Source organism: Aptenodytes forsteri, unplaced genomic scaffold, assembly GCF_000699145.1.
Source record: "Aptenodytes forsteri isolate BGI_AS27 unplaced genomic scaffold, ASM69914v1 Scaffold325, whole genome shotgun sequence".
NCBI classification, from domain to species: Eukaryota; Metazoa; Chordata; class Aves; order Sphenisciformes; family Spheniscidae; genus Aptenodytes; species Aptenodytes forsteri.
The window spans coordinates 141,047-168,657 of record NW_008795575.1 but is presented as its reverse complement, the minus strand read 5'-3'; the positions used below and the strand labels follow the sequence as shown (position 1 = coordinate 168,657).

General features: G+C 46.4%; 1 protein-coding gene across 1 annotated transcript in view; it reads right to left on the bottom strand.

Annotated features, from left to right (window-relative positions):
* The window catches only part of EHMT1 (euchromatic histone lysine methyltransferase 1), a 74,394-nt gene that overhangs the window by 33,587 nt on the left and 13,196 nt on the right, over positions 1-27,611 (bottom strand). Inside the window, exons 3-8 of the mRNA XM_019472843.1 lie at positions 17,917-18,473; positions 7,547-7,724; positions 5,993-6,129; positions 4,837-5,025; positions 4,066-4,146; positions 1,853-1,973 (exon numbers count right to left, since the gene is read on the bottom strand). Of these exons, the coding sequence (XP_019328388.1) occupies positions 1,853-1,973; positions 4,066-4,146; positions 4,837-5,025; positions 5,993-6,129; positions 7,547-7,724; positions 17,917-18,473 (1,263 nt within the window). The remainder of the gene's footprint in view (positions 1-1,852; positions 1,974-4,065; positions 4,147-4,836; positions 5,026-5,992; positions 6,130-7,546; positions 7,725-17,916; positions 18,474-27,611) is intronic.

The following is a 27,611-nucleotide window of genomic DNA, read 5'->3' as shown; positions in this document are numbered from 1 at the left end:
AAAAAAAAAAAAAAAAAAAAAAAAAAAAAAAAAAAAAAAAAAAAAAAAAAAAAAAAAAAAAAAAAAAAAAAAAAAAAAAAAAAAAAAAAAAAAAAAAAAAAAAAAAAAAAAAAAAAAAAAAAAAAAAAAAAAAAAAAAAAAAAAAAAAAAAAAAAAAAAAAAAAAGTAGTAAAATAAATAAGTCGCGTGCAAGCACGTGCGGGTGTAAAGGCCATGTTTAAGCGAGCTGGCTGTATGCAGGCTCCTCAGAGAGGCCATGAGTACAGATGCACATAGAATTATGAAAATGTAACATCTGGGCATATATGGCACGACTGATCTCTTATTTCCTTCCCTGTCTGATCAGACAGATTTTCCACTTCCACTTAGGTAGGTAACAACAACAACAAAAAAAATAGTAAGAGAGACAAGTAAGTTCTGCCTCTGAAAGGCACATCTGCCTGCTGCCGTACTGCATCGGCAGCAGAAGCTTAAATGGCACAAGGAAAGGATGAAACCAGGGCTCAGCGCATCCTCCTGCCTCCGACCTGCTGCGAAGGGCTCCAGGTACACTCCGGCCAGGCAGAGCGAACCAGCTAATCGTGTACGTTGCAAAGAGGACAAGACAGGTGGCATTCAGCTTAACGGGAGGGGAAAAGCATAAAAGCCAAGTTCTGGCTCTAAGTGACCAAAGCTGCTGCTGGGAAGAGATTGCGTGGGGGATCCCTCACTGGGAAGAGATTGCATGGGGACCCCTCGGAGCCTTCGTGGGAACTGTCAATCTCTTCGCGCTCACTTGGCTTCGCTTTCTCTCCTGGTTTGCTTCTCCCACTCGAGCTTGGCCAAGAGACTTGCATTAGCCTGAAAGACTGGCTGCCACCTTTATTGAAGGGGTGGAAGACCAGTAGTCTGCATCTGAAATGAAGAATTAGCTATTTGCTCTGAAAGGAATCAATGGCCCGCACTTCTTCTTGAGAAAGGGGCCACCTTGGGAGGAGGAGGAGCAAGCCAGATGACTGACAAACCCCAGGCACAGACCAGAGGCTGAAACATGGTCATTTAGCTCAGAAGCAGCCACAAATCTGCTGATAAAAAAATGGCCTGTTTGCAAAGAATTAGCAAACACAGAAGAACAAACTCTTTGATGGCATTGGATGTGTGAAACCTTAGTAACAAAGCTGAAGGCACAGCATCACTCCAGGGACTATCCACTTTTTTTTATCTGTCTTGTTACCTTTCCTGAAGAAGAAGAATCAGATCCAGCCTGCACTCCCAGCTCTCCCCATCCCACAGCCTTCAGAGGACAAAGGCCACTGAAACCTTCTTTTGAGTGCTGGGTCGCTTAGGTCAAACAAGAATGACCACCTGAACAACATCCACACCACGAGATGGGCCAGAGGTAGCTCATTACAAACGTTGTGGTGCTTTCAGATTAAGCAAAGACAACCTGCACATTCCATTCAGCTGGACAAACATCCATACAAAAGCAACTGAGCACCACTCTGGGGTGGTTCTTCCTTTCCCTTCTGCATCTAACCACACTCCCCGAGCTCATGGGACATGAGTACACATGGACATGAGTCCACGAGGTCTTTTTTGGATACTCTAAAATAAAGGGAGTTCATGAACAAAAAAATATTCCTCCAGCACGACAAGTATAAAGCCACCTACTATTTGTTCTGCTGTTGAAGTGTGCACACCAGCAGTTACTGCCAGTGAGATGCAAGTTCACACCCTGGTTTATCATACAGCCCATCCTTGAAAGGAAGAGCCAGCCCTGCAGACAGCCACTGCCTTATGGGCCTCAGGTCCTTACCCCTCCACCTGGAAGGCTAATTTCTGTGTAGTTAAGGAACAAAACACAATTAGTTACCTAGCACACTGGCTTGTTTCTTTTTATTCCTCCGTCGCCTCTTGCGGGTGGGTTTCAGCCATGGACTGTCCGTTTTTCCTTTCCTCTTCAGCAGCTTCTTCTTGATGCTGGACTCGGAGCTCTGAATAACCAGAGAGGCCACGTGCATGTAAGGCATGTTGGCATCAGCGTCCCAGCAGTCCTTTGCGCCCATGAGAAAGAGCCTTCTCTCAGCTTGAGTTATGCGAAAAGGCCTTAAGGACTGGGGGTTTGAAATCAAGTGGTGCTAAGATGTCTTTATAGCGCCGAAAAGGAAACACAAGCACACGTGTGGGTGTATTTCCTGTCATTTCAATAGTGCATGCTTCACTTTCTCTTCCATGTAGGCTCTTACACCACACTCATCGCAGTAGTAGCCGAGCACCTCTGCGCAGCAATGCGAGTATGCAGGCACATGCACACTTTTAGCTTCTCCCCAGAAAAAGCTGAGGTTTTTTTTTCAAACTAAAATATTCACATTGCTCCACAGTCCTGCTAGAAAATGCCAACAAAAACCTGCCTTGCACCTAAAGAGCCGCCTTACAGGGTTGGGATGGACCTGGGGGAATTGAACTCTACAGTAGCAGACCAGCCCCTTCCCTGAGCAAGGTACAGGGTAGCACGGACTAATCATGAAGCAAATAGTCAGACACATACATGAATCTAAACAGGGTTTGGGTTTTGGTTGAAAAAAATACAGTTGTCTGGGGTGGGTTTTCAAAGTCAACATCGGCACGGGGAATCGGGCACCCCAACCCTGTAAGGCAGTCTTCAACGCGCCGATCATAAAATTCACGTTCAAACTGAAACTGCCAGCTCCTGATGCTTATCCATCTCCCACCAAAGCCTATGAAAAACCTCCTGCTAGCATTAACTGTGGCTGGATCAGGCCCTACCTTCATGGCCTACCTTGAGAGGAAGACAATGCTGCACCATGCCCTGTTATCAGAGTGAGCGAAGCCGGGCAAAGGTGGCACTGAGCCCTGGCTCTCTCGGGCTGCTCTACAGCATGTCTACGTTGCCCCTGATAACTGTCCCTGAGCACGGGCTCGGTTGTGCCCTGCCACGTGGCTTACACCAATTGCATCACACTGCTTGTGGGGAGAGGTTTGTATTTAAGCCAGTCCATGTCTGGGAAACTGACTGACTCATCAGATATGAGCAGAGCAAAAACCACCGTCTAGGATGTGGAGATACGACTTGGGAGTTTGGACTGCAAGCTCAACCCTTGGTTTGAGCTAACGCTACAGACTGGCCTCAGCCACCCAAAGAAAGGGGCAGGCTACACAGCCCCTGCTGCTTGGTCCTCTCTGGCTCCTGTAGTGTCAGAGCACAAGGAACAAGACTCTACAGAGCTTCAGAGATTCACTTGATATAGTCACTTCTACCTTCAGCTCAAAACATCAAGAAAATGAAGCCAAGAATTTTCTCAAGGTGACTGAAAAGTTGGGGTGCCTTAAATGCTGGCTCCTCAACTTGAGATGCTGTGGAAAGGGAGCAAAGTTTTTAAGTAAAGGGGAGGGTGGGGGACAGAGACAATCAATGAACAACAGTTTAAATTAAAAAAAAAAAAAATACAAGTTCTCTTCACCAGCCATCTAAAAATAAAAAGTAAAAATCACTAGCAGCTGGTGAAAGTCTTGCCCTAACACTATACAGACAACCTCCTAGGGAGAGTGTCTGTCTGTCTGAGTGCTATTTGTATGTCTCCCTGATCAGAGCTGCTCATCTGGTACCGTGAGGTGGCATGTCAGATCAATGTGAATTTAGGCTCTGGGCTGGGCCAATGGATTTGTGAACAACTCCACCTGAGCTCTAAAAAGCCATGCTGAGCTTCAGGTTGTTAAGAAAACATTGCTGGATCCTACCACTTGCCAAATCTACATCTGAAGAATTTAAGCACCCTTAAATATTTCTACTAACATTCAAATGATTAAAAGCAGTCAACACCTTGTTGAAAACAACAAACAAAAGCCCATTAATTAGCATCAGAAAGCAATTAATTGTATCACAGATCAGGGTTAAGCACTTTGTGGAAAACAATACTCTGTGTGTGGGTGGTTTCAAAGAGTGAGTTTTGTCAAAGAGACATGAAACTACACCTCTTCGCTCGCTCTCTTTCTGGCAGCAGTGCAAAGGGGAAATTATTATCAACAGGACAAAGGCTGAAAGACACATTTAGCAGCCAGGCTTACCAAGTCAGACTCATCTCCATCTTCCTCCTCCTCCCCAGACTCTCCAGACTCCTGCTCCTCCTCAGACTCGCCATCATCAATCTGCAGCCACCATTTGCCCAAGAACAGAAAGAGTCAGTCAGGTCAGGCCTCTCAAAGCAGAGCATCCCCCCCATCATCCTGCTGTGCCCCCCACCCAGCAGAGCATCCCCCCCATCATCCTGCTGCGCCCAGCACCCAGCCCCAGCCTGCGGGTGCACTAACACAATTTCCTCTCCAGGACAAGAATGCCAAGGCCGTTAATGCACGTCATGGTACATCCATAGGGATGGTACAGGGAAAGAAAAATTCCAACCCCAGAAGAAAGTTTTCTAACCAAATCTTAACTTCTGTGATCATCCAGAAACAGCCTCATGTCTACACTATGCATGATTTGGGAAAAAATTAACTAAACCAATTTTAGTGCTTTGCCAGCCTGTTACAACCAAGATCAGGAAGACATCTCTTACTGGTTCAGTGAATCCCATAACTAAATGTGGTGAGGGTTCTGCATGTGTGCTGGACCACAGACTTACGTAGCAAGGCTGAAACTGGGGAGCAGGTGGGGAGACTCTCACAGGTGCAATGGGGAGCAGGAAATGGTCATCAAAAAGCCTCACTTCCACTCCTGTGCTTTCTGCCATCTTGCAGGCTAAGAAAACCTAGAAATTGCCTCAACTCGTGCCACTCCTATCCCACAGGTACAAGCAGTGTCCCATCCCACTCCGAGTCCTGCACAGGGCATGTGAATACCTTTCTGGTGTTGTCTGCATCGGACGCGCTGTCTTTAGAGGTCCTGTTATCATCTGCAGGAAATACAGCTGCCTGATCTGCTCCGTGATCATCCTCCTCTTCCAACTCGTCAGAGTCTTCCTCTTCAGAGTCTACATCTATGCTTTCCCCGTTCACATGAGGGCTGGCATCACCTAGGTCCTTTTCACTCTGAAAGTCATCCAAGCACACAAGCCACAAAGACAACATCAATTCATAGGACAGAGCAGCTCAATCCATCCCAGACCACCTCTAGGACCACCTCTAAGGCTAGGAGCATAGGACAGAGCAGCTCAATCCATCCCAGACCACCTCTGTGCTAGGAGCCTTAAAGCTGCCAGAGGAAAGCTGGCTGTATGTCCCTCCAGACCTCTGCAACACTGCCAGCAAAGCCAGCCTGAGAGCCTGCCATGTGTCACCTCACCCTGTTGACCTGGGGAACGAGGAGCCACAAGGAGTCATTCCAGACTCACGGCATTAAGGGGAGGAGGGCTGCTGGGCAGGAGCCTTCAGACCAACCCCTGCAGTCTAATTCAAAAGTGGAAGGGCAGCTCCACCATGGCATACCAAGGGTGCAGGAAGGTTTCTAGGGAATGGAAAGGGAAGTTAAATCAGAGAGAGAGAGGGATTTTCACTCCACTCCATGAAAGCCTAGCACTGTTTTCCTTGATTTCAAAGACCAAAACTTCAGGGCATGGGTTGCAGCAAAAGCAGAATTTGATCAGGAGTGAGTCCCTGTCTAAAGCTTTCTAAGTAACCAGTTGTTTTGCCGTACAGCCTCAAGCAGCAACACTAGACAGTTACCTTGAGGACTCTGAAACAAAAAGGTTACAACATGGGGTATGCTTGCAATCTCTCCAGTTCCACAGGACTCACGGGACAGAAGGGGAACATTCACTGGAAAACATTTGTTTAAGAGTTGGTATCTGAACAGCCACCCTCAAAGAGCCATTTTCAAAGCAGCAAGGCTGCTACGGGCAGGATGCTGTCACCAGAGGGAAGATGTAGACTCAGAATGGAAGATGCTGACGGCAACAGGCCAGCGCATTCCTGCACCTATACATGGGGTCGGTGTGCCAGGACGAGGGATGTGTATGGTGACAACAAACACGTCCAGTGGGCTCAGTGCTCCCCTCACCTTGGCACCCGCAGAGGAATGAGTTATGCTCTTAAACATCTCAATCATTGTTCTCTGTTTTAACACTTTGGTCTTTTTCTTGGGAACCAGGCTATAGGTTCCCATTCTCCGTTTCTTCTTCCGAGATACTGCAACAGCTGGAAAAGAGAAGCAAAGAAACCCCAAAGTTTGCTCAGGAATGAAAAGAAGAAGGGATAGAGAGTAGAGGCTGTACTGGGGGAAACCACATTCGAGGGCACGATCTGAGAAAAAGGCTTCCCACTCCAACTGATTTATTTACAAGTCAAACAAAAGATGACACACACATACGTGCAAGCACACAAAGAGCTTTCTGCCAGTGCTGCAAACCCACCCAAATTCTGAGCATCCTCTCCACACTCCTTCTGGCCCCTACATCACCATACACAATATCAAATCCTTAAATTAGCCTGCATTTGGCAGTATTGCTGATGCCGTAGGAGGCTGAATAGAATCCAACTTGCTCAAATAGATATTGCAAGGCTAATAATACCAGCTTACAATGAAAGCGATCACACAGTAACTGAAGAACACACAGGGAAAAGGTACCTTAAAATAAAAGAGCCGTTTGCCATTTAACCTTATTTCACACCTACTATGGAAGTTTGTTTGATTCCTTTCACTACTTTGATCGGGTCTTAATTTGTTAAGTCTCCCTCCTGGCCTTCTAATCAAATCAGTCATCACACCTCGCTGCCTGATGCTGTCTTTAGTGAATATACATCAGAGGGATGCTTAGTGCAGGCTCTTTTAAGAATAGCGTACAGCAGGGAACAGCCAGCTTCGGCACCAGTATTACCGTTTGCAGCTGTACAGCCTGTTCCTTGAAAGCATTTCTTCATCTCCCACTATGATGAAATCTCACCAAAAATCTATGAAGAGACCTCTCAAAAAAATTCTGTTAACCCAATTAATTTTATTTATAAGGCTGTAGTTCATGGTAAGTGGTTGTTGCGGTGATATACAAAGTCCTTCAGAATTTATAGAAACATCTTCAGAATATCACATGGGAAGACGGGATGAAAGTGTCTCCTCTAACAAAAACTTTTAGCAGAAGAGTGATCCTCGGTGTGGTGGTGCCTGACGGAGCATGCCTACCTGCCCACGCCGCCTGGGACGGACCTGCACCCCATGAAACAAGGACGCGCAGGAAGGACTGCATGGCAGGTGCTCCCTGCAGAGCAAAAAACTGGTGGACTTCACTTGGGAGGCTACTTCAACAGGGGACTGCAAGATGTACCCTGTACAACACCCAGAGGTGACCAGAAGGGAGTCCAGAGGACACAAGCATCATGCTTGCAGTGCAACGGCCACTTGCAGAGAAGTGGCTGGATGAAACGGCATCTGTCAAACAAGGTCTATGGCAGCAGCCCTACTGATGCCAGCAGGAAAGGAAACCCTGAAGGAGATTCAGTGGGGAAAAAGGTACTAACAGAGGTTTCAGTCCTTGTTAACCTGCCTCATCTCCCACTCAACCACATACACACATGTCTGAGAGGTGGGTGCTGTTAGGAATTTTAACTCTGTCCTCTTTACCCGTCTGCGACTTCGTGGTGGCCACATAGCTCTGGTTCTGAGGTAGTGACTGGTGAAGGCCCGGGAGAGAGGGCAATGGCAACGGCTTCCCAAACTCCAGGACGTTTTTGTTGCCTTCCTCCTTGGATTCTTTTTGATCTCTGCTGTCTCTCCCATCTTTGGGGTCTTTACTTGCATGCTGGAAAACAAAATGCAGTTAAATTGAGCCTCTTCATTTAAAAAAAAATAAAAAAATCAAGAAAATAAATTTAATTCCTTTCTCTCAAACATTATCACTTTCATTTGAAGATAGAACCACACATTCAAAGCAAAAGCACACAGCCCCTCCTCTAGCACATAATGTTACTTTGCCTAAAGACTGCACCAGCCTGCTGCTCCTTCACTTGTTGAAGGCTGTTGCCTTTGAAGGTGAAAGGCTACCTCGCAGAGGCAGAGTGGCAGATCCAAGGCAACTGCAGATAATGAAAAGGATCAGACACTATTTACACAGGCATTTGCTTGGCTCTGGAGAAGATGAATGAATGCAACACATGCACCTACTCCCTGAAACAAGCCCCGAGTGTGGCTGTCACATCAAGCACGCACAAGAAGTCTTGCAGAGACGTTTTCGGAAGAGCAGGCAGCAACGGGAAGGGATCCTTCCTTTTGGACAGCATTTGGCACAATCAAGGCTTAGCAAAGGCTGTGGTCTCCCACCTCAAGCCTAGCACACAACAAAACACGAGCACAGATGGTATTTGCCTGACATTGTAGGTTCATCTACAGTGCTGCCACTGCCGCAGCAAACACCTGCCCGAGCTTACCTTAAACCAGCGAGCACAGGTACTGCTGACCTAGCTGTTGCAACACCAAACACAGGGCAGGCTACAAGCTCCTGCTGAAAACCTGATCAGGCTCAAGAGAATTTTGTAGTTGCTCCTGCGCTCCCTGTCACTGGAGCCAGGCTCCCAGGCCCCAAGGCAGCTCGCACCCGCTCTGATTTGAGCTTGTACTCAATGCAAAGTCTCATCCAGCACCTTTGGGCATGAAAGCGGGGTTCCTACAGCCCCATGTCCCGCAGCAGCGCACCTTTTGCAGCAATGACTCCAATAGCAGACAGTCAGGTAAATGCTGCCACTCTGATTTGACATCTTACACTGGATTTACCCTCTTACATATTTAACAGATGGCCTAGCCGCATCCACACCTCTCCACACATCTGTCCACTCAACTGTCGAGCAGGAGGCAGGTTTGGCAGAGACGCTCCAGAAAACCAAGAGCACAGCTAGCAGATTACAAGCTCTGCGGTGGCAATGTTTTAGTGCTGCTCCACTTGCAGGAAAATACTTCTTATGGGACTTCTGAAGCAACAGATGAAATACCAAAAAAGAAAGAGGAATCCAGGCAAAAGAAAGAAAAGGGAAAAAAGCAGCGAGCAATAAAAACACTCTTTGAAGTCCAGGTTCAGACAGGCACTCTTAGACGCTGCTTTCAAGTAATGTGACCTTGTGAACAAATGGGGAAGCGGCTGATTCTCCTAATTATGGCTCTGCCATGTGCACGCTGCTGGCAGAAAGCGAGGACTTGGTTGCAGACAGAGAAGCTGTAATGATAATCAAAAATGACCCGCATAAAGAGGCCATCAAATTGCCAATGATTCCTGCATCAAGCCCATAACTTATGGCTGAATTGCCACATCTTTTCTTAAAAGGCATCTAGTCTTGGATTAACGATTTCAAAGACGACAAATCTACCATATCCTTTGATACGTTGTTCCAATGCTTAATTGCCCTCACTGTCAAATAATTAAATGCATTATGCTTTTGCAACTAAAGTAAAAAGCCCCGTATCATCAGAAATTCTCACTCCAAGTAGATGCTTATGGATTATGATCAACTTTTTTTTTTTCTTTAAAAAACTTTCTCTTCAATAAGTTTAATAGAATGAGCAAATTAAGCGTCCATAAGATGATTTACTGGACATTGGATCACTCCTGAGACTGCTCCCAGTTGTTCTACCCCTTAAAAAAACGTACGTCAGGAGTGCTGGGCACAGTATGCCAATAATAGTCTCAACAATACTATTTATACCTCTTAGAAGTCCCTAGTTTATAGATCTAAAGGTTAACAGTAACTCTTGGCTACAGGATTATTCTGAGAATTCCCAAGTCCCCTGGAACATCCACTGCTTTCCGTTTTTAACTTAAAATTAGAAAAATGAGCTTGGGAGAGGCAGATCTGACGCAGAGCTGCCTGCAACAAGTGTACATAAGGGCTGCATTTTTTGTCCTTTACGTGCAGGTTCTTGCAACTGGTCTCTGATAAAACGTGCTGTTACTCCCAAACATCAAGAATTCACATTCAGACCATGCCAGGCTGTTTGGAAGAACATAATCAAATTTTAAATGAAAAAGTAGTATGTTATTAGCTTGGGGTTTTTCTCTCCCCCTGTAATTACAATATGGAAATAAATTCAAAATCTTCAATAGGGCTGCATGACAACTGTTAAATGTGACTTTTTCATGACAATTCTGGTAAAACAGTTTTTAAAATCAAATTAAGCCTTGTGAGATCTGGATTATTACTTGGAGGCATATGCAGCAATGCTAAAGGCCACGAATTCCCACAGAGAGGCGACCAGATCTCTCAGGAAGCCTGATGGCACAGGAAGCTGACCAGGCCAGCAGTAAAACATACATATATATCTAGCTATCACATACGTATATAAATAATCCTAAATCTAAGGATTGTAATAGGAAGAATCAGTAAAGATTTGAAAGCACTCATATACTCGGTCCACACACAGTTTTCTCACCATCATTCTCCATTCTTAGCTAGATAAAACAGTTACATCTTTCCTGTTCTTATTAAATTTTACCCTTCCAGCAAGCAGAGTGTTTAGTGGATGAAACTTTATTCTTTTCCCATTTCTAATGTCTCTGAATTCTGCCAGTTCCTTAACTCGAGCCTGTAGGTACAGCCCATCCTGGTCTCCTACACTGAGCTTTTATGCTCTGCTCTACCTGTTTCAAGTTAAAACACTCCCAGAAAAGAGGCTTTGCTAATCTAGTACACCAGTCTGCTGGGAAATTTCTTCTTCCTTAAAATCCCACCACGCTGGCTAAGAGCTGGTTCAAGCATACCTGGGCCCTTCCTCGCAAAGATATTCAGCATCCTTCGCTGCCCAGGTTACAACCAGCACCTGACAGCTCTCCGCAGAGGAGAGTGGGCAGGCTCAAATAAAAGCAGCAAAGGCAAAAGACGGACTGTGCATTTGGGAGTGGGGCGAGTGGGTGCTAGGCTATCTGGGGCACAACAGACTCCTATTCAAAGCAAAATGGAAACAAAAAATTACAGTGATCCATTTAAACACAAAGCTCACAGATCCACCTGCAAACCCCCAGCACCATCAGAGGACTTCTCAAAACGCACCACATCCATTTAGCTCCAGCAAGTTTCCTGCTAGGGAAAAGGCTGTCCCAAGGAAAACCTCAGACAAAGGTTTCTCCTGCAGAACAGGCAGGGCAGGCAGAGCAGCTACCTCCAGCCCTGCCACCCCATGCCCCAGCCTGGGGTTGGTAGGATCCAGCTCTAAGCCACCTCCGTGGGCTACGCGGTCACTGGCACGGCTGATTGCAATTAATGCTCCTGTCACGTGCCACTTTTTTCCACTTTCATGATGGATGGGTTCCCCCTGCCCTCCCCGTTCCTAGCACAAGGCACAGCATCAAGCATTTCTAAAACTGCTTGCAGCCCAGCATCCATCCAAGCAAACTCCTGCTTCTTGGCTTACGGCCTCTCCTACCTTCCCCCAGCAGAGGACACTCGTGCTGGCAAAGCACAAACAAAGGGGGTTGCAAATAGCAGGTGCTTCAGAGACCCCAACGGAGCCGATCGCTATCAACACCTACTCATCCGCTTTGCTGTGACAAATCCTGACGTGATCCTGCTTCACCTCCTGAAGATCCAGAGTCCTCTGCTAATGGTGAAAAATGCCAGACCGGCAATACTGGAGCAGAAGCGACCATGCCGGGAAAGCAATGCACGGCTTTCAGTGATCTGTTGGGCACGGACTGATCTGCTAAGAATACTAACGAGGGTAGGCACACTTTGAGTTGCCCGCATTTTTAACTAAGCAGACTCCTCCGCTCAGAAACTGGATGAAGATCATCCTCTTTCACTTAAACCAACAAACATTCAAGAGAGCAGAGGTGCTTTCATCTAACACCTACATGGGCTCCACTGCAAACAGCAAAATTAGAGGTGAGAAGCACTATTCCTGACCCTAAATAAACTCCATTGCTGTGTGTTATCCCTGTCCAAAACAGCCGCGGTCTTTTTCTTTTTTCCCCAGTTACACTTAGATTTTTAACACAGTTAAAGCACAGTTCTGTTTTCATCTACAGATTTAGAGAAGTTCAGTGAGGAGAATTTCACGCAAAGGTAACTCCAGGGCGCAGTTTGAGCTCCCTGTGTTCACATGTTGTCCTAACCACCACATGTGTGGACCACTGGAGGCCAAGAAAGGACCAAAAATGATAGAGAGAGAACCTGCGTTGCTAATGTCTCCATTTCTCACAGCTTCACATGTGGCATCAGCTCATCCTATGCGAAAGGCTGTAAAGTCACTATTTCACGTGGGGCATTGCAGGGAATAGTCAAGAAGCTGAAGACAGCTATTCCAAGGCTCGGGCCAACGTTTCCAGAGTTGCTTGTGTCTGGAAACAGCAAAAATGGGACCACAACTATGACCAACACCATTGTAAGAAAAATAGTCAAGAAAACTGCTTAGATTGGGACAAGAACACAATATTTTATGTGTTTATAAAAATTAAACTTAAGTGCTTTCTACATTTTAATGGGACTGACCATGTTTCTATTATTGGCACAGAAGTCCCCTACAGCAGCAGGGAGAAGTTACTAAAAATGGCAAAAGACAGAATAGCCTCCTTTTTTTTTTTTATTCCAAAAGCAAATATACAGAACAAACAAACCTTACTAATTAAACCCCGTGTTGGTTCGACAGACCACACACGGCATTCTTCCCACAGCCCAGCAATTAAGAGGTCTTTCCGTTACCAAAGCAAGCAAGCTAGCAACGACCGAAGAGAAACCAGTTCAGAACTCCATCCGTGTGTTGGTGCAAGGACGCTGGCAAAGGTCCTGCAGGTCCTGCTTCTGAGCAGGGAAGCTTTGAAGAGCGCCGCAGAAGGACTGCCGTTCGCTCTCGACACCTGAAACCATCTCCAGCTTAGACATACGAGCTGTTTTATTTCTCTTCTTTTAAGGACTTTCATCTCTATCACAGTACGAGCTTGAAACCAAAGCCAACTAGCCAGGAGGACTAAACTAACTGCCACTGCCACCGGGCAACACAGCAGCTGTCACAGAGCAACCCTCTTCTCTCCATCCATCAGTCGGATGTGGAGGGGTAACGAGATTTGTACCAAGGCGCTGCCTTTGAACAGCACAAAGCAGCAGCTCCCAGGGGTATCTGCCTCTAACAACTGGTGAACGATATTTAAGCAAGAAATACCCGTCTGCTATAAAAAATTTATCACAAGCAGATGACAGTGCCTGTAGGAGCTGTAGTGGTGCTACTCTCCCTTTCCTCCACTGCTACAAAATTATAGTTTTCACTACTGAATTTCACCACAGCTGCCTGGGGATCCTGACCCCTGCCTAAGCCTTACCTTGGAGCAACAAAAAGAAACCTGCAGGGCTTTGGTCTTCATCTAGATCAGACAAGCTGCAACGCTGATCCACCTATTAACGCCCTTTTTATCTGCAGATTAACACGTGCCCATTTAGAAGAGCGATTCTGGTGTGACTCAGTTACAATTGCACTGATTTGTGTGCAGTCACGTATCTGCATAAAATCATATGGGTTTAGGCTGCCAGGCAGACTGTGCTAAACCAAGCTACAAACCTGCATTTAATGGGTTTCAGAACCAGCGTCGTTCAGAGGTGTGAACGCTGACAGGTCAGGGGACACCCCACTCCTCGTCCCTGTCCCCTCCTAGATCAAGCAGCTCGAGGGAAAGAAGTGTCACACATCAGTCAAAACGAAACAGGGTAGCTCAAACCAGTTTCTACAGCAATCCTCCTGACAGAAATAGGTCTGCTAGGGATCTGGGACTGGGACGGTTATTTCTGCAGGCTGTGGTTGGCAGCTGGGGCAGCCACCTTTAGCTGGCACGGCCGTGTCAGCAGCACAAGCAGAACCAGTTAAACACGAAATTAAAAGTACTGCACAATATGCATTCACTTTCTACCTCCCTCTGCACTGAACCCTCTATATCATTAGTCCAATGGTACTCTATAGCCTCGTCACTCCTGAAGGAGATTTCCCACAGGGGATATTTAACTTGTGGCCAAGCTCACACACATGGACTTCACACTTTCAGTCTGCCAGTGCACAGCTGGGTGCCTCCCTGGAGAGGGTCCTCGATGGGTGCACCTTCTAGGTTCAGACAAGCTGACAGCAGCACTTGCAATCAGAAGAGCTTTATTCCACTATGCCCTGTACTCTTCATTTATAGAATCATTAAGGTTGGAAAAGACCTCTAAGATCATCGAGTCCAACCATCGACCCAACACCACCATGCCCACTAAACCATGTCCCTAAGCACCTCATCTACACGTCTTTATATTTTTTTTTTCCCCCCAAGGAGGCAATATCCCCACCACCATCCCCATTAGGACCTCCCCTTTGTTTTGAGTTTTCTGCATATTAGAGGGTCTGAGCCTGCTGAGCAATCCCAGACGCTTGCAAACCACCAACTGCCACCTGCCTGACCCCGAGAGATGAACACAAGACGTTCTTAGGCCAGGAGCTCCTGCAGAGCAACCCACAGACCACATCAGCACACCGCCGCAGTACTGCTGGGCACTGACACAGAAAACAATACTTTACAGCAGCAGCAACACCTGTGTGCACACAGAAACCAAGCAGCTTACTGATCCTGGGATCAGATATTTACTGGCAACGCTGCTTAAAGGTATAGTTTGATGAATATTGGTAGAAACACCAACGTAAGCAAAGCATCTCCTGCTCCAACCTCCTCCTTCCTGCCCAGGCTTTGTCTCCCCCAGTTAAACTGGTACCCTACATCTTGGGCTCACACTGTGAATCAGGCTGAGATACTAATTTCACACATTTTTGCACTATTTCTTCTGACGGTTCAGTTCCCCTGACCCGGTCCTCTGCACAGCATAAAAAAATACCACCAGCGACACACACCTCAAACTACAGCCTCGTGGTCACCAAGTAGTGAACGGAAACGTAACTTGGGATTCCCAACTCAGCCATCTGCTCCTCCTCTCTCAATGCTTTCACTACCTTTATCATCCTTTATCCCTTCCAGACACGTCTTAGTGATGTTACGCTCAGAAACTGGAGTTTCTGAGCAGGAGGGGCCTTCTCCAAGCGCAGGACACACACACACGCACGCACACACTTGCCTTTCAGTCTGTTGCCTGGCCCTGGAAACTTTTGGGTTCTTAACAGGGTTGTAAATGGATTACGAAGGAAAGAAAGATTCTTCCAAAAGGTGCAATGCTTGTGTTACTGCACTATTCAGAAGGGGAGCAGAAATGATGCTGTCAACACCTCTTCTGAGGTCTTTGTTCAAAAACCACCTTAACATGCGACAACATCAATTAAAATTGTCACCTGTTTCAGATTCAGCTTCGATCCCAATTCAGGAAGCAAATCCTAAACAGAGAAAAAGCTGGTTAAATTTGTGAGAAAATTATTTTCTTCCTTTCAAAGACCAATCCATATGTGCAGGAAAAGGCTACCAAGGTCCCCTGACAGCTACTGGATTACAGAAAATAATTTTTTTGGCCCCAGTGGGTTTCTGCAGGAGCCAGGGGGAACAAATGTTTACACTTTGCAGGCAACAAAATACCTTTCTCCCCTCCTTCTCTCAGGCAGCACAGGTCTGCAACAACAGGCTACCAAGAAAACAACAATGCTCTAAAAAATATTAGCAAAGAAAACTACTGTGTCCTGTAACATCAACTTCTGGGTGATTTCCGCAATTTATTTCCTGGAATACAGCACCTGCTATCATGGTGTTTTTGAAGGGGAAAAGGTGTGAACGTGGAGGCTGGTGCATGAAAAGTTACTGCAATGCTGTGCTGATGAGCCTCTTATAAGCAGCTCAACAAAGAAATAATCAGGACAGAAAAATGACAACTAGCAAGGACTCTGCTACTCAAAAGAAAATAGCATGTAAATTCAAAAGACAATGGGGAGAAATTAGGTAGTAATTATCAGGAAGGCTGAATAAAACAGATGTTTTATTGTCTTGCAGAAATGAGATCAAATCTTGGGTTCACATTCAGATACAGAGGCTTGAGCGGAGAACATGGGAACGGCCTCTTCTTGCCACCCTTCCTGTGAATTTTGTTGCTCTCCCTATTTTAAGCCCAAGGGAAATGGCCAGAGGTGCTGAGGACAGGCTATGAACTTTCTAGAGCGGCCCAACAACTGCAGGCTTTGGTTTTTGAAGCTGCTGTTACCGTGTGAGCAAATAACGATCAATAGCACCATCACAGCAACTACTCATGTAACAGAGCGCTGCAAGCATTCGCAAACGTTGCACGCAGCTTTCTAGAGACAAACCTTGAAGCCCAAGGGGTTGCGTAAAAATATTCTTTTGATGTATCATAAAATATGAATGAGGAAAACACTCCCTCCTAACCTAGCAGTCGTCTTTTAGAAGGGAATTGCCTCTTTCAATTGCTCAGCCCCAAGGGATCTCTCCCTGTCAAATTCCACAAGGGTCTGGGGGTTTGCCTGGCCTAATTTAAGAGCACAACAGGCTGCTGGAGGCAAGCTGCAAGGCAGTTTCGGTTGCAAAGCCTTGTTTGGGTAAGAGACAGCCTTATGCGAGATTTTCATCAGGCTGCATGTATTGCATCTGGGCTTCCCCACTTGCTAGCCAGAAAACACAGCAGGGGTGCGAGAGCGAGAGAATTCAAATGCAATCAGGGGAAGACAGAGGGGAAATTAGCGGTTTGGGAGAATGGTTGGGAAATCATGGCAGGCGTGGTTTCTGCCCTACCATTGAGGCTGGGTGCCCATGAGGTTTCTAATCTTCGTGTGCTCTTTGGACTCCCCACCTGCTTCCGGAGGCCCAGGCGGGCCCACAGCCAAGGGCACCTTTCCCCATCTGTGGCTGGCTAGGTGCCACCCATCTTTTTTTTTTTTTCCTCTCTCTTCCCCTGCTCCAGACCACAGCGATTCACAGCTTTGAGAGCTTCACATCATATTATTGCTGTGCTGCAACATGTGGGTGACATCTGAGGATCACTTTGCATTTGCCGGTCCGTAATACGCTGGTAGCTAACAAGCAATCCATTGCACCAACCTTTACAAAGCTGCAGCAGCTTCCCATTTATTACCGAGTGTGACTCACAATGCCAAGCAGGGCTCACAATCCTTTCCTTGACCTAGGTGCAGGATACCCAAAGGCCAGTCTCTCTCCATCATTAGACATAGCACAATGAGGGGATCTAGCTCATTGTAGTTAAATAGGAAGTGTCACAGGGCTGGAGACCAAGTGCTCGTAGTGGAGATCTGCCTGTTCCAGTATCTATGGATACTGGAACCTTTGGATTCTTTTACCTTTGGCAAAAGAACCAAAAACATAACCAAAAGAACCAAACTTGGCCAATGACAAAGGCAGGCCTGTTTCTGTTCACCCCACTATAACATGAATGCACCAGATGGCTTCACATCTCCTTTTGCCTCCTAAAAAAAAAGGCAGAGCTCTGTTTTATTAAGTGATGGTAAATCCACCCCTAAGGATTCTGGAGTGAAGATTTCTGAACAAGTTGCATTACTGCAGGCAACACACGGAGAGAAAACGTCATCTGGTTTACTACTGTAATGATACGGCAATGCAGTCAAGTTGCCTAACATATCAGCTTCTTGACAGCTTCCAAGCTTAGGAGAAGCCTCAAGTTAACATGCTATGCTTAATTTCCTTTGGGTCGAACTTATAAGAAATCTAATTTGTTTCACAAGCAGCTCTGGATTTCAGCAGACGGCTGATGAGCAATACAGCCAAGAGAGAAAGGCCATTTAGTGTCTCACATAGATCTGTTGGAGAAGGTAATTGATCAATTATATATTTAGAAACACCTTGGGGAAGAGAGCTGATGGTGGCCATGTGACTCTATTTTAACACCTCTGCCTCTCTGTAGGAAGAGGTGGGGGGGGAAATCTGTATTAAAAAAAAAAATAAAAATCAATCCATTCAGTGGGACACCTCCGAATTACACGTGTTCCCGTGCAGCAAGGTATCCCTCTCACGCGCTCAAAGAAAGCCAAGAGCAATCGCAGCAGCAGCAGCACTGACTGCTGGGCATATACATTACCAGGCTAGGGGTGGGTTTAGGCATTGTCTTCCGTGCTCTGTGGACCTTGACTTCAGTGTTAGCAGTGGTGGCTTTTTTAGCATCCATGTCCTTACTGCCCTCCCCGAGCTTGGTTGGCATCGTGGCTTGCATCTGAGAAAAGGAGCCCACAGTTCTCCCTTTGCTTGCTCCTCCTGGAAGGGTTTTTGCAGCATGGCCGGTGAGAGAAGCAAAGGTGCTGGTAGTCCTTAGAGGTTGCTCCTGTGCCATCTGCTTGGTTAGAATATATCCATTGCTCCCTGTTACAGAAGTCTGTGTGAAGTCATTAGCTTTCATATGGTTTTGCTTCCCAGTCTCGCCATCTCGTTCAGAAATGCCATTTTCTGCTATCCTATTTAATTTAGTACTAGAGTCCTGCTGGCTCACTTTCGTATTGTCCTGAGTGTTTTTAGCTGGGTTTGGGTGGCTACCAGCTTCACTGTGCTCACAGGAACCGTTGGTTTCACCGTCTACTGCCATTTTTGGTTCCCCCGCTTGCTTTTCTGTAGCACTTTCATCTGCAGCCATGGCATTAAACCCTGGAGAAAGAGGGAGGATAAGGAGGAAGAGAGGAGAAAGAAAAGGGTCACAAGCGGTATCAAAACTCCAAAGAGAAGGTACAGCTACTTACAGTGCTAATGAAGAGCAAACCTCTCCCCCAGAAAACTGCTTGCTATATATATATACACACACACATCCATCCATTTAGGTTGCTCACTCACCTACCTGACCGCCTTGCCTGGATCCTCAGATGGTGAAAATTGGGGTGGGTGGCTCAGTTGAAAGCAGTGCACTCATTCTCACTTGCCTCAGCTGCAGATGTGGCCATTTATTCCCAACTATGGATTTTTCAAGGTAAATATTATCTTTAGCTTTTCCAGTAACTACATTTATTGGACCATATGTCAACACCTCGCATGTCAAACAAAACGCTGCCCAATCTTTCATTCAGATCTCTGGCAAAGCCCTTCCCAATGCCAGATTGACACAAGAAAAGCTTGCTGGTAGGGCTGTACAGGTAAGTTTTTGTGGCACAGACACAGCTCAGCAGCCAGATGTCTACATCAGGGCTCTGCTGCTACACAAACCGTTGCAAGGAATAACTCCCTGGCAATCACAGCTCTCTTGGAAATGTTGTCCAGTGGAGACCGGCTCTTTCACTGGGGTGAAGGAGCACAGGAGAAGGATTCATGGTGTCATTTCAGAGGAAATAGCCAGAGTAAACACAGGGGTGAAGCATGTTAAATGCAATTTTAGACTAAAATAATTACATCATTCAAATGCAGCGAGATTTTTGCAGACTGACTAAAAGCTCACGCACAGATAAAACAGGAGTGTGCATGTAAAAAGTTTTTTTTTCTTCCCTTCCAAACATTTCCATGCTTCCCCCATCAATGAATTTGTCCCATCAGAGATTTCAGACCTGAGCTGAAAAAATCCAAGTATGAACGCTATGTACTTGCAGAAAGGTTTCCAACATGACAAACTAGCAGCTCCCCAGGCAACCAGGAGTGATAACAATTCACTGGCACGTTCAGTAAAACGATTAAATCAACCTGCTGTTAGGGATTCCTTGTATTGTTTTCCTTCCAGAGGCCAGACAGTTATGAAAAGCATCACAAGAAGCACCAGCGAAAGCTTTGTCCAAGTGGGCTGTCAGAGCAGGTAGGACTGATTTGCAACCAGCTCGAATCAAAGCAATTTTTGCCTACAGTATTCAGAAGGGCCCAGAGTCAAACCAGAGGACAACTTTGCAAGCCAGACCAGCACGCTGGATATCAGTATCTCACTTCACGCTGCTCTTGAAGCCCAAACACTCAAGGAAAACAATATTCTGAATGTCTCTGCTGACCTGGCAAAAACCTCATGCAAGGCTAAAGCAAGATCCTGCATCCCAAGCTGTCAAGTCCAACACACCTGGGCTCATGGTTCAAAGCCGAGCTCTGCAGGGCTTTGCTGCGTGCCCTTGAGCACTCGCAGCTCAGTGCCAACACCAGCAGGGCTGCATGAGCCTGGATGAGCAGCGCTGCACAGCTCACCGGAACAGCTCTTCCCAGAAAGCACCAAATTCCCTTTCCAGTTTGTGGCAACTGGGAAAAAAATCTCCCCCCAACTATTTGAGGGCCTACCCACCCCCTTCTTTCCACCCCCTTTTTAATGTATTAATTCAGTTCATCTCCTTACCATTGGGTTGACCTAAAAGATCTATTTGATATCAATTTCTGCACAAACAGCATTTGCAGATCTAGTCTCTAAAACCAATGCATTCTAGTACCTGCAACAACCATATTACTCCCCAAAATTCCTGGGTTTTGGTGCTCATCTGGGATTTAAAGACAAACATTTCCTGCATCAAACTGACAGCCCTCTTAGAACTGGTGAATACACTTAGAGCATCCAATCCAACCTCCGGCTCGAAGCATGGTCAACGCTGAATTCAAACAAGGTTGATCGGGCTCTGTCCAGGTGGGTCTCAAAGAACTGCTGCAGTGCTCGACCTGCTCCAGCCTAGTCCTACCCGTAAATTACAAGGGGGACAGTCCTAGTCCTGCCCCGTGTTCCAAAGTGAAAGCCACAGATATTGGGCACTAAACATCTTACTGGAAAGTGTCTTCAAAACCTGGTGACAAGTGGTAACTCTTCCCTGGGGTTCAACTCTGGCCGTTTTTCCTGATGAGACACCTGCACTAAGCAGTCCATTCCCCCCAAACCCAGGCAGCTCAGCCTGCAACTGCCTCCCACATGGGCTCTGCCAGCTCAGAGCCTCCAAAATGAGCTCCAAAACCTCCACAAAGAGCACCCCGGTGCTCGCTGGAGCACGTGCAGGGGGGCAGAGGCAGAAGCCCCACCTCCGGTAGGCAGTAGAGCGGCTCTCCAAGCACAACTCGAAGTCATCACCTCCATCTGCTGCCCTCTCACGGCACCCAGACCACCTTCTGTGTACTGAAAGCTCTGAAAGCACAAGGGTTTGTTTTGGATAGCAACGACTCTGACTGGGAAAAGATAAAGTGCTAGTTTTTTCACTGTTGTTTAACTATTTGAAAAGTCTTGGGCAGAGGGAGGCAACAGCTATGTCCTTATTCTTTCAATACTTGTTTCTCTTTCTGCATTTGGTGTCTATAAAAGACCATGCTGTGGCCGCTAAAAGAATTATTTCAGCAAAGTCAGTGCCAGAAGAAAACAAAAAATGAGCTCCCTAACCACAGATGGAGGTTTCTAGTGCTCAGCACTAGGCACCTGGCCGAATGAAGCCTTCAATATTTGTTGATTTAAATACTGTGCACTCCCACCAGAGCAGTCAAATAACTTCAGTGGCTGACTATTAGATAAACTGAATAAGCAGAGGGCAAGAATTGCTCTGCCTGCCATGAAGGCAACCAAAACAAGGTAAATTAGAGCACTGCCCTAGGGGAAAGAATAACTGCATTACTCCAGAAAGCATCATGGACTTTATGAAAAATCTATGAGGCTAAAATTAAAATCCCACATACAGTCTTCCCACACACACACTCTTATTAAGTGTGCAAAATGCAATCTGATTGACTGTGGAAGTGCCATCAATCCCCTATAAACAGGCACCAGACTTCCAAATCTGTATGACTAGAGATTTGACAAAACAAAGATATGAAATTTCATAGTCCCTGAAGTTGCACAGAACCGGAGAACTTGACAGCAGTCGTCAGGGGTATGGTTTTGTTTTAACAGGATTACGCACCCACTCTGCCCTGCCATAAATGACTGCACACGGCGCAGGGCAGAGCAAGGTCCTACAGCTTCCAGCTCCAGCCCCGACCATCAGTGCTGCCACCGCTCAGCCGGCCGAGCGGCATTGCGGAGTGTCACAATTCGGTGCCTAATGGACACGCATCCATACGACAAAACCTCTTAGGGCAACTGGCATCACACGGCTTGCTGGCTGACAAGAATCAGCAGAGGCCAAGGACTGAATGGGAAGAGAGACTACGTCCCTCTCCAGCCTCCGACAGGTCTGAGACACTGCGGGCAAGGCTGTCCTGAGCTGCTGGGACAAGCTTCTTTGGGGAAAGATCATCTCCATCCTCCTGCTCCCTTTTTTGGCAGCACTAAAATAAATTCATAAATACTTTGGAATAGCATTGTTTTCTACAAACTGAGTTCCTGTACAGCACAGGGCTCCTGCAAGAAGCACCACAGCCAACCCACCGACTGCAGGAGCTCATCATCCCAGGGTCCTTCCTGAACATCGAATTAAAGAGACCCCCATGAAGAACTAGTTTATGTCAGGAGCTACGTTGCTTAGTAAGATGTGGCAAGCCAAGTAAGCTAGTCTGGTTTTCACAACTAAAATACCTGGTCTGGTAATAGGAAGTCGGAGTTGCCATCCCAGGCTAGGCTACCGCTCCGCTTGCCATGATGCTCTGCCTCTAACTCGGTGCTCCATCCTCGTGTAACAGGGACACGTCTGCAAGTCTGACCACGTTCAGTAAGTCTTAGATGCACTAAGTGCACATTTACAAGCATTGCTGAATAGACACAAATTCAATATATATTTACACTTTTGACGAAATATGGCCTACAGATGGGGATGGGAACACAAACTAGAGACAGCAGGAACCTCACAATGGAGAAATACTCAATAAAACAGCCTACAGAAGTTCTTCAACAGCACCAGACAGCTAAAGAAACACTTGTTCCTGACGTGACCTTTTCATCTCCCCTTTTCCATTATAAAAAATAAGTTTCACTGCAAACCTGCTAAAATCTTGATTTCAAATACACCTCATAGCAACGAGCTCTCTTGAAAATGCTATTCAACGGCTTTTCTGCTCTTGTGCACTGCAAGTGAATAAAACCCCCGAATCGGTATTTCTCTAAAACTTTACAACCTGACAGTATTCATTTCTTCTAAATCGAGCAAAACTATGTTTCCTCCATATTCACTTTTCTCTCCAAGTCCCTCGTTGTTCCTTAATCTACAACCATCTCTACAACCATCCTTTAATTAAAAAAAATAAAAGGTAGAAAGATATAGCCACGTCCACGGAAGCATAACCTCATTGACTAGAAGCATCCTAGTATTTTCAGAGCTCCCTTATGCATCCCCTACGCCATATGCAGCAGTAAAAGCTTGTCACATCGACCACAACGCTGCCTGCACCCCGATCCAAGCATTTGGTATTAATCTAAAATTCAGCAACGTGTAGGACGGGTAACTTGCCCAAGAGATTTATTTTCTGTTACGGTGCCCGTTCTCCCAGGTAGGTATCTGAGGTCGATACCAAGTTGAAACAAACTTCAGTCAAGGTCTATCTTTTAGGAGCTGGCTACATTTTAGTAACACAAGGAATTTAAGACTCAGAAAATTATGCAGATACATTATCCCTGCAACTCCACGTGGCAAAGAATAATCAGTAATATATTTAAATCACTTCTCTGAACTGACAACTCACTGAGAGCAAGGAAGAGTTCACACCCCTCCCCAGGCTCGGGCAGACCCTCTGCAGAAGTTTCAGTCTTAAGCTTTCTTCTTACATCAAACACCGTCATTCAAAATTGAATTAAAATTCCCATGAAAAGAACAGAATCTTAGGAAAGCAGGGGAGAAGCTAAGTCAGACAGGAAGAGGACACCTCATGTCATTTTAGGTGTCTAAAAGACATCTCAAACTCCATGATGCCCTTAAGCCACCATTGCAACTAACAGAAAGAAGACGACAGCTCAAAAAGCACAGTCTGACTTTAGACATCTATCTTTGGATAAACTAATCACTGCCTGGACATGCCTATCACGTGAAACAGAAATGAGCTAGACTAGTTCAGAATTAGAATGGTAACTTCAAAAAAAATCCTAAATTAGGCAAAACGAAACCCACCTCTGCTCTCCCAGCCCAGACTCCTGCAATGCTGGTTCCTCTCCACTGCCTTTGGCCGTTGGGTTTCCAGCCCTTCCAGCAGAGCCAGACCTGGCTCCAGTCCTGCCCCGGAGCTCGGTTCAGCCTGCCAAAACCTGCCCCTGGGCAGAGCCTAACAGATGCGCTACGGTCCCCACCAGCCGTCCTGGCCACAGCCAGAGGGAACCAGATCGCCTCCGCGGAGACCACAGGAGATGAGTAGCCACCAGAAACTTTCCACATGCAGGCAGCCAGATGATCAGTTCAAAACTCTGTATTACTTTGAGAACGCTCTGAAAAAAATAAAGTCCTAAATATATTTTTTAAATTCAGATCTCACTGCTCAGTGAGACAAAATAAGAAAAATATGCAAGCGTTATGAGCCCTTATACTCCAGGCCAAAATGCAATCATCACTAGGTCTGAGGGGGGGAAAAACAAAGACAGAAAGAAAAAAATATCCTACAAGCGAACGCACCATTATCTGATCCGGAACTTTTACACGTTTTTCTGACCATCTTGGGGCTGAGCACTGGTAGAGGCGAGACACCCAACCGCCCGTGTCTTGCATGATATTTTCCATGCATTTCGAGTGCCCCCAGCACAGAGCACAGGGCAGCTCTGTGCTTTCAGCAGAGCCACGAGGCTTCAGCTGCTGCAAGAGAAACATCAAACTCTGAACTAAGCAGAGACAGAGCTTAAATAAAAAGCTCACAATTTTGAATGGCAGTACAAGTACTGCATACATTTATCTTTATATATACACACACTTCACAGATTTTTTTACCTTAAGCACTTTGCAGATCATCATTAAAACACCACAGATACCACAGTCATTTATTCAATGCCCAACTGTCCTGCTGGATAAACTTTTAAAAGTGAGAAATGCACCTGCTTATAATTCTTGTCTTACAACAGTTCCCTCCCCCCTTCCTCCTCAAAGTGAGGAAAAAAAAAAAAGAAAATTGTAAAGCAGAGAGAAGCCCAGCTGACATAAAGAGGATGACAGAGATGGGGACTGAAACCATACAGAACTGGTTGCTAGAGATCCTGTATCCATCGGAAGGGAAAGCACCGCCTCTACCATTCAAGCCAAACAGCAGAGCATTTTGAAGCCAAGAAATGAAGAGAATTAAGTGTTTCAGGCCAAAGTTCTTCTCTGGGGCGAGTTATTGATGGTCTTTTCTTCTCCCCACCCTTTTAAATCCATGAAGTTGGGCGATATCCATCCAAGAGCCTGGCCCTGTATTTCCAAAACGTGCCACTCCTCCCAGTGCCCTGGTGCACTGTCACCCTGCCGCAGTGTCACCGCTTCCCACCTCTCATCAGACACACCAAGAGTCAAAACAGGAAAAGAAAAGTAAAAAAAAAAAAATGGAAAAACAAGAACAACTTCTGCTGTTAATGCTCAATACTGAGATTATACTGAGGTCAGGTAAATGGGATTCAGCATCTCACCGGTGGGCTGCCCATGAATACCGGTGGTGACTGAAAGCCTGCGTGAAATTAATTTGTTCCTTTGCCATGGGATTGGGTCCACAGTGTTACAAGCGCTGGCCACGAGGCCCCGAGCCCGTCTGTAACTGAGGGATGCTCCTGCTCTGGGGCTGCCGGGTTCCGAGCATGTTTCTCCTGCTGCCACAGCCTGTCTGCCGTGGGGCACAGCCTCCCCGGAGCAGGGGTCTTGAACACAGGGAGCACCTGGGTGCACATCTGGGTGAATACCTAAAATATCTAAAATTTTGCTCTGTCTGGTATCCTGGCCGTCAGTCTCAGCAGGGCATCCCAGTGCTGAGTACGGTGAGGTGAGATTATTCTTTTTTTCCTTTTAAAGCAGCCATCTCTGCACCTGGGAATGCAAAGGTTGCAGCTGCTCAGCGGAAAGCAGCACTTTCCTCACTCATGGCAGCTTCCTATCTGCAATAAGAGGGGAAAAAAAAAACCCAAAAAATAGAGAAAAAAGGCCGCTCCAGGAATTTAAAACCCTGACACTCTCTAAAAGCAGTTTTAAGTTTATTTGAGAGCAAAGTGACTGTGCATGTCTCATCCAGCGCTACGCTCCAGCAGCCTTCCTCTTGCAAAACAGCTGCCTCAGGTGAAGTCTCCCGAACACCGAGGCTAATGGAGAACTTCGTTACCAAGTCCCCTTCCTGCTCCTTCGTGCTGCTGCTTTAGTGGAACTTTCCATCTCTGGGGCTGAGGAATCAGAAAAGGAGTGGTTTGCCTTGAAAGCTCAAGTGAGATGCAGCACAGAGTTAGGAGCTATGTACGTTAGGAGAACTGAAATCACTTGCAATTCTTGCAAAGAAACCGCTTTTTCATTAGTTTCTCTCTGAGGCTGACTAAAGACAATATGGCCTAGTAAAAAACAAGAGCAGCTTTTTTCCGCCCATCTCTTCCATTTCCCTGCCCCTTTCCCCTCCCTGTCAAAAGGGAAAGAAGGACCTAAACTCACACCCACATGTAAAACTGAACTGGAGCATTTCCCCACGGACAACAAAACACAGTCTCATCCACAGCTTTTTTTTCTATCTGTATTGAGCAATTTTACACAGAAGGGGACACTGAGTCTAGTGAGCAACTTACACTGGGCTTTACGCAGGCTGGGACTCAACCCTAGAATTGAAAATGAAAGCACTGGGAAAACGCAAAAATCTTGTTCCTACAGATGTACGTTAAATTTATAGTTCAATTATTTCTCTTTATCAGTGCCAGGATGAAGCCAGAAGAGGACATGCCAGCTGGTAACAACAGTGCATTTCTGCAATACCTTCCACTCGAGGAACAAAGAACAAAACACCACAACTGCCCACCCAAGGACCCTCTACCTCCAGGCTGCTCCCCGAGAGCACCCACCCAGCTCCCTGCCCCAGCCCGACGGCACTGACAACTCGTCCCCTGGGGCAGCAGCTACCGAGTTGTCACAAATGACAGGCTGGTACCCTGAGGACAACCAAGAAAGGGGACGCACTGCCTCAAGACAGCAGATCATAAACTGGGGCAGCTCAGCTATTGCCCCACAAGAGCATGAGCCTTCCTTGCAACAGATCTTCACGGAGATCTCCACCATGATGATCTTCATCAGTGGTGGAGCCAGACAGCAGTCGCAGGCACTACTGCAGCGGTGCTGATGTGCCTCGCTTGGGGGACAGACCCCTAAATCTCATTCAAGGCTGCAAGCCACCCGAATTTCCTGACTTATCTTGGACACAGAGAAAGCACAAGTTTGTACGTAGAGGTGTAACTTGTAAAAGGCCATACAGAGAGGCAGCAGGAGAGCTATGGTACGTGCTAACACAGTTCAAATGGAGAATACTGATCTCAGTATCAGTACCCTTCTGAGTCAAAGGGGACTAAAACCAGGGAAAAACAGAGTAATTCACACTAAGTCTTCAGCCCAAACAACACCTTTAGTCAGTCTTTGGATCTGCAAGTTAAAGCCTCAAAGTTTTAGATGCCAGGTTCAATACTGACAGATAACATGCCAAGGGGATTTTCCCAAAGGGAACAAAATCCAGAACAGATCTAGTTTTACATTGCAGGCCGTGGCTCCCACCAAACACACCATCAGTCTGCTGCAGCAGCTCAGCCTAAACTAGAACCCAGAAGCACCAGCAGACTTCTGCAGATTCCCATTCCCACACATCACAGAATCACAGAACCATGGAATAGTTTGGGTTGGAAGGGACCTTTAAAGGTCACCTAGTCCAACCCCCCTGCCGTGGGCAGGGACATCTTCAACTAGATCAGGTTGCTCAGAGCCCCGTCCAACCTGACCTGGAATGTTTCCAGGGATGGGGCATCCACCA